Source organism: Drosophila navojoa, chromosome 3, assembly GCF_054131105.1.
Source record: "Drosophila navojoa isolate 15081-1374.11 chromosome 3, UAZ_NAV_1.0, whole genome shotgun sequence".
Classification (NCBI taxonomy): domain Eukaryota; kingdom Metazoa; phylum Arthropoda; class Insecta; order Diptera; family Drosophilidae; genus Drosophila; species Drosophila navojoa.
Genome location: NC_142891.1, coordinates 21,506,766 through 21,516,694, shown reverse-complemented (window position 1 = coordinate 21,516,694; position 9,929 = coordinate 21,506,766). Strand labels below are relative to the sequence as shown.

General features: G+C 38.2%; 3 protein-coding genes across 4 annotated transcripts; 2 read left to right on the top strand and 1 right to left on the bottom strand.

The window, feature by feature from the left end:
* The first annotated feature begins 1,727 nt into the window (after positions 1–1,727).
* On the top strand, positions 1,728–3,365 carry LOC115562681 (transmembrane inner ear expressed protein). Of its 2 annotated transcripts, XR_003980213.2 has the most exons (4): positions 1,728–2,140; positions 2,208–2,360; positions 2,951–3,110; positions 3,209–3,348. XR_003980213.2 is itself a non-coding variant. In XM_030384634.2 (3 exons), the coding sequence occupies exons 1-3, from the start codon at positions 2,017–2,019 to the stop codon at positions 3,295–3,297; spliced, it is 366 nt and encodes a 121-aa protein (XP_030240494.1). In that variant the 5' UTR covers positions 1,728–2,016; the 3' UTR covers positions 3,298–3,365. The 2 variants fall into 2 exon arrangements, 1 of the variants encoding a protein (XP_030240494.1); XM_030384634.2 differs by lacking the exon at positions 2,951–3,110 and having other exon boundaries at positions 3,209–3,365.
* An 82-nt stretch (positions 3,366–3,447) lies between these two features.
* Arpc2 (Actin-related protein 2/3 complex, subunit 2) lies at positions 3,448–7,902 on the bottom strand. Its single transcript, XM_089257217.1, has 8 exons — positions 7,114–7,902; positions 5,867–5,960; positions 5,689–5,788; positions 5,438–5,624; positions 5,155–5,375; positions 4,330–4,421; positions 4,157–4,266; positions 3,448–4,091 (listed from the first exon to the last, which is right to left on the bottom strand). Exons 1-8 carry the CDS (start codon positions 7,185–7,187, stop codon positions 4,064–4,066), a joined length of 906 nt encoding a protein of 301 aa, XP_089113343.1. The 5' UTR covers positions 7,188–7,902; the 3' UTR covers positions 3,448–4,063.
* Positions 7,903–7,969: 67 nt separating this feature from the next.
* LOC108658880 (uncharacterized) lies at positions 7,970–9,587 on the top strand. Its single transcript, XM_018111530.3, has 2 exons — positions 7,970–8,612; positions 8,669–9,587. Exons 1-2 carry the CDS (start codon positions 8,069–8,071, stop codon positions 9,526–9,528), a joined length of 1,404 nt encoding a protein of 467 aa, XP_017967019.2. The 5' UTR covers positions 7,970–8,068; the 3' UTR covers positions 9,529–9,587.
* The last annotated feature ends 342 nt before the right edge of the window (positions 9,588–9,929 follow it).

Sequence of the window (9,929 nt, the reverse complement as noted above, 5' to 3'; positions counted from 1 at the left end):
GCTGATATTGCCTATACATATATGTATGGATGTATATGTATATATTGCTCTATGTGAGGCAATAACGTTTTTTCTTTCTTGCTTCGTTTTTCAATAAAACTCCATGGCCCTATTATGTACTCAACACACACACATGCTCATTTACTCACACTCACGCACGCACACACACGCACAGGCACACACACGCCCGTTACGAATACGTACAATGGAACGACTACCGCAATTGCAGTTTCTGCTAATGATCTGTTTTTTTTTTCGGCTTAAACTTTTTATACTGTATTAAATAGAGTTATTTTCTTCTTCTTTCTCTTGTGATTTTATGAATTGTATGTTACTCTTATTTGAATTCTTATTGGCCTGCGACGAGCCCAGCGTGTGTGCCACCGAACGAGAGCCTCAACTGAAACTGAGCAGCGCTGTGGCAAGGATAAGCATATATTTTTGTTGAATGAGTGCCTCAATGAAAGTTGCCATGTGTGTGGCATCGCCTATATATGAATCTGTGTGTGTGTGTGAGTGTGCGTGCACTGCAACTCGTTCGTTTTTAACGGTAACACTGCTCTGTGCACAGGCGCACGATTGGGCGAGTCTGGCAGCGTGTTCATTGTGAATACTGCGGCGTTGCCACATTGGATTTTACGTAAGGCAACGTAAAGTCGTGTGTTTAAAGTGTGTTACGTTACGTTAGCGTTTTTACATAGAGCATTCATATTTGTTTTATTTTAGGTCATTGGGGCAGGGCACAGTGGAGCAAATGTAAACAAAATTAATGAAACATGAATTCAATAATTTTTTCTCTAAATATTTATTTTTATGGAAATAACATTGCTCTTGGAATTTATTTAATAAATATATTCTACTATATATTTGTATATATTTATTTATCTTTTATCACTGCCTAGCTTATTTTCATTATTAGTAAAGGTCATCTATCAATTCAATATGTGTAATTGCAATCACATAATGTTTAACGCCCGCGACAAACACGCAACGAGCGAAAGGATGAGTGAGAGAGAGAGAAAGTAAATGCCACAGTCATTAGGCTGACACCCAGTCGGGCCTCTTCTCCTCCGGTCTTCTGCTCCATTGTCGTTTTCATAGCTGGCAAAAAGTCAACAAATTAAATATCTAACAAACTAGTTTGGGGGCGAGTCCTGCTAGCTGCTGGTAGCTCCTAGCTACTAGCTGGTCTACTGGGTGTGCCCAGCATGTGGCGCCCTCTTGTAACTAACCATATGCATGTTGTCTCCTGTTGGGGTTACGGTCGCTACTTATAAAGTCTCTCTCGCTCTCTCCCTTGGCTATCTGTTAGCTAGTAGTATGCAAAATTACTTTGTCCTGCTGTGGTGGCACGCGGCTAACGGTGTGCTTTAGTTTTAACAACCACACCCAGTTCTGGTGAGGCGTCCTATGTCCCCTTCAAAATGGATAACATTGTTTAAGAAATATCTAGCAGTACTATGAAGTATGAATTGGCAACACATCTAATGGGGTATATGGACTTGAAATGTGGTCTACGTCTGAACTTGGTATTCAAATGAGCTCGTTTTTTTCTTAAATTAAATAAGTAAAATTTATATTGGACTTTAGAATCGACTCATTAATTTTCAAATCAAGAACTTTTACTTATAGTTATTATTTAATACTTTTACGCTACACTTTCAATATGCAGGGTGTGCTCTGTATATCTCAAATTCAAGTGTTACTGCATAATTTCAGTTATATGTAAGTGGAATATTTCTAGGATATTTAAGAATCTTCCAAGTTCTGCTTCCATCAGCTTTATTTGTTTGCTTTTCTACACTGCTAACCTACACATTCCATACGGGGTGGGTCGCGATTAGTCCTAGCCCAAAGGCTCGCTCATTTGTTTGTATACTTTTAGCACCCAGTTTAGTCCAAGAAATATTGAGTGTGGCTAAATGAAATGAACAGTTCGAATTGGCCAGGCCAAGCAACCAGACGTGAAATTGCGGCTACTCCAGAAACAAGCGAATAAATAAATAGAAATCGAATATGGACGATGATACAGATATCTTTGATATTGATCCCAAGGAAGCGTGGCTGGAAAAAATTACCATTGGCGGCTTTCGACGATGGCACATCATAGCCGCAGTCCTGGGCATATTAATGAGTATTAGTGAGTGTTTCTCTGTTCACGCTTGCATATGTGCAAGTCTGTGCTAAAGTACAGGGTATCTTTGCAGTGATCATGGTCTGTTGCTGCATTCGATTCCGCATACCGCGCACCAAACAGGAAATCGAAGCCGATTATCAACGCAAACAAATTACCAAAAAGTTTCGCGAGAAATTGCAACAGATTAAAAACTCCGAAATGGATGATATGGATCTGCAGAAAGGTAAGATTTACATAAAGTGCATATAAGTATATTTAAATGTATATGGAGTCACATCAAAATAAACAATTTTTGTGGATTATTTGCCCCAGTTTCTATTCCATTGTCACCCGAATGCGAATGCCAAGCCCTTTTTCATATAAATTTTTTTTTTCAAGTTTTTTCTAGTATTCTTCTTTTTGTGTTTCGTAGACTTACGCATGTGTGTGTATGTATGTGGGTGTGTATGTATGTTACTCGTAAAATATGATAAACGATGCCTTCAGCTTGTCTAAGCCTACATAGTGCACGCTAGTTTCAATTATACGTACAGCTAAAGCTCTATTAAATAAACAATTAAAAAGTCAATAACTTTTTTTGTTCACAAAACATAATATAAAATACATTTCTATTGTTTTTTAAATTAAAATAGTATTAGAAAATATAAAAAATACCTATCGAGGATAGACGATAGGATAAATATGTATATAATCATAGAAACCCTTATTAACTTGATCCATATACAAATATCTATTGAAAAAGCTTTCGGTGTCTACTTAACTGAACTGAACTATATAAATAACACTCACTTCTGTCACTTTTCTATCACGCAGCACTTGCTTATATCAAATTGGAGCAATATGATGATCCCTAGGCCTCTCTATCTCTCTCTCTGTAAATTTCTCATATGCAACATTTCACCAAAAGCACATGAAAACCCTTGGAATACATTTATAATGCAATAATAATTATTATAACAAAGGCACTGCCAATGTAAGTAGCTCTAACTGCATAAGTATTATGCATAAGTATTTATAAATATATATATTTAGATATATATTCATTCTCGACCTGTTCACTCTCTATTGCAGTCTGTGCGCGTATTCAGAGTGACTATCTGAACTTGCAGGCCAGTGTGGAGAGCATGAACGAGAAGCAGAATGTTAAATTTAAGATCTGATTTGTTATACAAAACTCTTATACTCATCTATATATATATACTACTATAAACCATACAATTATAACAAAACTAATCCAGCATTTTACTTTGTCAATTTTATTGCATTTCGGTTTTATCGCTTTTAATTGAAACAAAATATTTCTATTATTCTTTTTTAAATTTTAAATTGGATTTATTAAAGTATCAAAGTTTTTATTTTTAGTATTTTTGTTCTTTTTTCTCTTGTTTAATTCTCTACATATACAGGCTAGTGGGGTTGTCTGATTTTGGGCAGCATTACGACAATTGCGACATTAACAGATTGATTTTTGCTTTTGTTTGCGACTTGACTCTTTCACTTACATTTATTAGGCAATTAGTTATAAAAATGTTACTGTTTGACAATTGTTTAGTGTTTGATATACATAATGTATGTATGTACGCTGACTTTCAGCGATGACTGTAACAAATTAACTCACACTTGATTCTGTACCACTTACTGACTCGACAAATACACACAATTTAAATTATTTAACGCATAACTATTATATTGTTATTTTGTTTTATTGTTCATTAACTTGCTCCGGCTTAGAGTTAGCTCTCTTGGAATACTTTCTTTTAATTTCTGTTTACTGTTTGGGTTTGTTTTCACCATTTAGTTTTGGAAACATTTGCTTTCATTTGCCAAAATTCAGTTGTTTTTCTCAATTCTTTTTGTTTTTTTTTTTTAGTACACTTTTTTTATTTTCATATTTTTATATAAAAACAACTAATTATACTGAGCGCATCATTCTTTGCGTATGAATGTTCTCCCCCTATAAATAAAGAGTATTATTAATATTGTAATAAAGCAGTCTGTTATAACTGTTATATAGCTCACGTTATAGTCTTCTTTTCCGTAGTCTTCGATTCGGGCCTTGCACGGTTTAGCACCTTAAGGAAGTCTGACGTTTTTGCGCGCATGCGGGAATGAATATACGCCTTTGAACACTGTTATAGAGTGGGAATGTATTAATATATATATTAGAGTTTATATTCTGATCTGATACGAACCTTAATGTGATAATGCAAATAGTCTCGGAACATGTGTATTAAATTGATAGTATTATCCCGCGTCTCCTTGTTGGTATGTCGAGGGAATAGCACTGCAAAATAAACCGAATATAATTTGCTGGTTAAATTATAATGGATTAAGCTTAAGGGTATATAATAGGTTTTGTCAGATGAGAATAGAGATTAAAACAATTGTACACGAACACAAGTCATCTGCATTAATATGAAGAATTAAGCAGGATGCCGTTCGTCTTTGGGTTTATTTGGGAGTATTTGAGACACAGATCGAGAGGAAATCTCGGAATATGCCACTTTGACTCCACAGAATATAACAGATTAGGTTAGGTGTACACGAACACAAGTCATCTGTTTTAATATGAAGAATTAAGCAGGATGCCGTTCGTCTTTGGGTTTATTTGGGAGTATTTGAGACACAGATCGAGAGGAAATCTCGGAATATGCCACTTTGACTCCACAGAATATAACAGATTAGGTTAGGTGTACACGAACACAAGTCATCTGTTTTAATATGAAGAATTAAGCAGGATGCCGTTCGTCTTTGGGTTTATTTGGGAGTATTTGAGACACAGATCGAGAGGTAATCCCAGAATATGCCACTTTGACTCCACAGAATATAACAGATTTAAGGTATTGTACACGAACACAAGTCATCTGTTTTAATATGATTAACTAAGCAGGATGCCGTTCGTCTATAAATTGATTTTGGAGCATTTGAGACGCAAATCGTAAATTATATTCCAAAATATGCCACTTTGACTCCATGGGCTTTAGATCGGGAGATCAGCCAGTGGAGGAGCTACGTACCGAATGTAACATATCCAATGTTATCGCCCACCCGGGCATCGCTATTAGCCAGCTCCAGAGGTGGTTCGCGATGCGAGAAGAGCACTTGTGGCGCTGTATGCGATGCACGTCGTCCTTCCCTCAATTCCTGCATAAATACTTTGCCAATGATCACATCGTCCTCGTCCCTGAAAATGGTGCTGAACACTACGGTGACACGATCAGGCTTTGCCTCCACATAACTATCGATAAAGGCTAGATTAACTAAACTATAGTCTTTAGTTATATTACATATACTGCTCACAGCGTCTCATCGTTGCGGTAGTTAATGACTGCTCGCTTTTGGGTCTCTTCGCCCTGTTCCTGGAAGTCAAAATATTTCTCGAATACAGAGGCGAAACAATTGCGTTTTAGCAGTCCAATTCTCTTTGCAATCTGCTCCCAGTCGGAGGGTATATCCTCAAGATTAATAAGTACAGAAACATTGTAACCTAAAAACAAATTAAAGACATTTAATTTCGATTTACATTATTGTACCTAAATAGCTTTTCGTACCTTTTTCTGTCTCAGTTAACAGACTTCCATATTCCCGCTTCAGCAACTCGTCGGCTCCATGTTCCTGCAGCTGTTTGTAGAACTTAAGCGAAATGCTTATCTATTCATTTGTAAAATATGTTTTCGTTATTCAAAAGTAATAGTAAATTACTAAATTAAAATCAATTGTAAGACTCACCCGCACTTTCGTTTTATCACCATTCACATTGGAAATATGATATAAAACACTGTCGAAATCCGCTATTAATATATCTATCGATTCCGGTTTTAGTCTGCAATAAAAATTTAACAGAATTGTAATAATACATTAATAAACAATTCCTTTCATTCAATATCTTATCAAACGCATGCCTAGCTGATAATACTCAAAATATAAATAGTGTATGATTAATGAAAGTTTTTGAATCGGATCTTAATAGTTTGCGTTTGTGTTTGTGTTTATAAGAGAGTATGTCAGACACAGATCGTGAAAATATATCCCGGAATATGCTAATATGGTTCCACAGTATAACAGTATTGTACACGAACACAAGTCATCTGCGTTAATATGAAGGATTAAGCAGGATGCCGTTCGTCTTTGGGTAATTTGGGAGTATTTGAGACACAGATCGAGAGGAAATCCCCGAATATGCCACTTTGACTCCACGGAGTATAACGGATTTAAGGTATTGTACACGAACACAAGTCATCTGTTTTAATATGATTAACTAAGCAGGATGCCGTTCGTCTTTGGGTTTATTTGGGAGTATTTGAGACACAGATCGAGAGGAAATCCCGGAATATGCCACTTTGACTCCACAGAATATAACAGATTAGGTTAGGTGTACACGAACACAAGTCATCTGTAATAATATGATTAATTAAACAGGATGCCGTTCGTCTTTGGCTTAATTTGGGAGTATTTGAGACACAGATCGAGAGGAAATCTCGGAATATGCCACTTTGACTCCACGGAGTATAACAGACTCAGCAGCATTGAGTGTTTTGTTTTGCTGTGGCAGTCGGTACCCTTTCGAGACTCCGGCGATGACTCAAGTGCATTTGTTATTTGTGCTCGTGCGTATGTGGGAGAGAGGTGTATAACATATAACAGGGGGGATTATGCATTATGATGCGATAAACGAGCTCAAATAACTCAATAAATACTGTGTTGTTAGCTGCGGGTGATGGGAGCATAGTCACTTACTCATACACTAACACATACGCTCACATGCACACTGATTCGAGTGCATGAGTGTACGTCAAGTTTGAACTACACCCGATTTTTAAGGCTCTCCAATGAGCGTATGTGCGAGTAAAATATGCTGATAATCGGAGCGAGAATTGATAACACAGGCATAAGGCAAGAAAATAGATAAAAATAAAATAGAAAATGGGGGCACTTTTACAGTTAGAGCGAACGAGATATAGGAATAGACGACTCACCCAGCTAGTGCATTGCGGTATTTAACCAGGAGCGTTTCCTCGATGATGCGATTATTGATTTCCAGCAATATCATCTTGATTTAATGTGTGTTTGTTTTCTTTTTCGATATTAAATTAAACTGTGCTTAATTAGCGAATAACCAAAAAGCGATGACAAATTTATGACGTTGCTTTTGCCGCTCCGGCTACGAATGCGGCGCTCTTTCGTGCGGTAACTGTTTCTTTTCTGCTGCTGCTGCCGCCTCTGCTGCTTCTGCCGTTGTCGCAGTCGCTGCTGCGAACGCGTTTGTTGGTGTTGGTGTGAGAGACACTGTTACTTATTATGGGGGAGATTGCTGGACTGGCTGCTCCAACTCACTAACACACAGGCATTCATACGTGCACACATATGAAGAAAAAACAACATATATACATACACACAAGCCTTGGTATATTTATATGTATATAAATGTGTGTGTGTGTTTGTGTATGAGCGTGTAGCGTATTTAATGAATCAACAACAAAAAATGGGCGCAGCGTTTACTGTCGGCTTTTTTTGGCTGATCTCCGGGCGCACACACACTTGCAAATTCCAACACACACACAATCACGCTTGCTGCCTCAGCAATTTTCTTTTACAATGTTCACACTTCAGTTACGACGTGTGGGTGTGATGATTCTTTTGCTCTGCAGTTTATTGTCCACTGCAGCTATAATTTTCACTAATTGCAATTATTCATTTATTGTAAAAGTAGCAGAAATGTGCAATACGCGTATCCATGTGGCCAGGTACTTGGCACTTGTGTGTGGCCAGCCGAAGCGAACGGCTTAGCGATATAAATATCGAAATTATGTGCTCGATATGCGTACATATATCGATAGGGGCACGCAGCCCTGGCCTAAGCAGAGTTGTAAACAGTAAATAAATGAAGTCAGTCTTTTGTTATTTTAGTGTTTGGCTAAGAAAAACAAATAAATGGATGACGTTGAGTTGATTAAATTAATAGAAAAGTATCCAATACTTTATGATAAGGACAGTGCACGTAGTGCCAAGAATGCAGCCAACAAGGATGCAGCGTGGAAAACCATTTCCCTAAAACTGGGAGCCAGCGAACGAGCCTGCATCACCCGTTGGAAGAGCATTCGAGATCGCTTCGGCAAGGAGTTTCGTCGGTTCCAGGAGAATCCAGACAGTCCCACCTATTGGGATATGTTTCCACGTCTGCTCTTCCTCAAGGATCACTACAAACATGGTTTGGTGAAGCATGAAAATTTGGATGCAATGAAATTCGAGCCGCGACATCGAAAGCCGCGACGCACGCGACTGGAGGATCATGAGAAGAAGCAGCGGGAGGAGGATTACGTAGAGAATGCAGAGGATATTGAGCTTTGCCAGCAGCTCATTGAGCTGGTCAAACTTCATCCCGTGCTCTATGATAGGCATAAAATAAGAATATCCAAGAATTTATCAGCGAAAAATGATGCCTGGCGAGCGATCTCTGAGAGCCTGGGCGTTTCAGGTAAGCTGAAGGGTATTTGGCGAGACTTCTTTATTACTATAAATATTCTTTTTTAGAAGAACTCTGCTATAATCGCTGGAAAAAGCTGCGAGATCGCTTTGCACGCGAATATCGCAATCACCAGATAAATCAATCGGCGCCGATTACCTGGAGATATTTCAATGATCTGCTCTTTCTGGGTCGGCACTTTCGCAAGGGAGTGCCGCTGATCATCGAAAATATCAAGAAACGGGGAAGACCACCAAAGGTGGCTCAAGGACAAGAGCAAACGGATAAGAGGGTAACGAATCTCATTTGGGGCGCAGACTATCCTTATAGCACAGATAATGACCAGGATGAGGAGCTGGAGGAGGAGGAACTGGAGGAGGAGGAACTGGAGGAGGATGAGGAGCTGCAGTATGAGCATCAACAGGCTTTCGAGGTGCTGAACGAGGCGGACCACAAAACGCATATGGAGTTTGTTCTCGACGAGCAGGATTTGTTGGAACAAACAGAATCACTGGAACCGGAACAGCAACAGCCACATCATCAGCAGCTAGTTGGAGAGGAGCAGGAAACAGCTGCAGAGACAAATCTAACAGATGCATCAATCTCTGATCCTTCAGCTTCCTGCAGAGAGGAGGATCCAGCTTTACCCACAGCTGAAAAGTTAATGGGCACGGTTATCTCAAATATGGAGACCGTATTGCAACAGTCGAAGGATTGCCTCCAAGCCCTGCAACAGGCAGTTAATAATACACCCGCCCAGACATCAAAGAGCCTGCTAAACAAGGTCCAAATGCTGCTGGATGGCCTGAATGTGGAACAACGAAGGCAGGCGGAGCGTAAAATTGTGCATTTTCTTTGTGAATGTCAAATAAAAACGCTGGATGGCCAAGAAATTGAGGATGTAGCTCCCTGTCACATATTAAATTGATATAATATTGCATTTAAGAATTGTAAATTAAATAAAGTTTATTATATATATGATGAATACATTTTTATATTTTTTAATGATCTATTAAATTTAATTCTCGTTCAAATACATTTCGGATTCGTATTATAGCTAGAAGGTGATGTAGTTTGAATAGCGCGTAAAAATAATATTAATAAAATTAATTTTAATTCCTTTTAATATTTAAATAAAATGTAGCGCAAAATAAAAATCAAAGAGAATAATAACAGTTTAAAATAGATTAATATCGATAACAGAGTGCGCCAAACTACTGCTATCCGCAAATCTGCTAGATGGCGCTGGTGTGCAGTTTTTGAATGGTACGTTACGCATAAATGCCCAAGCCACAAAAACAACAGAAATCAACGCCTACGCTTGGCATC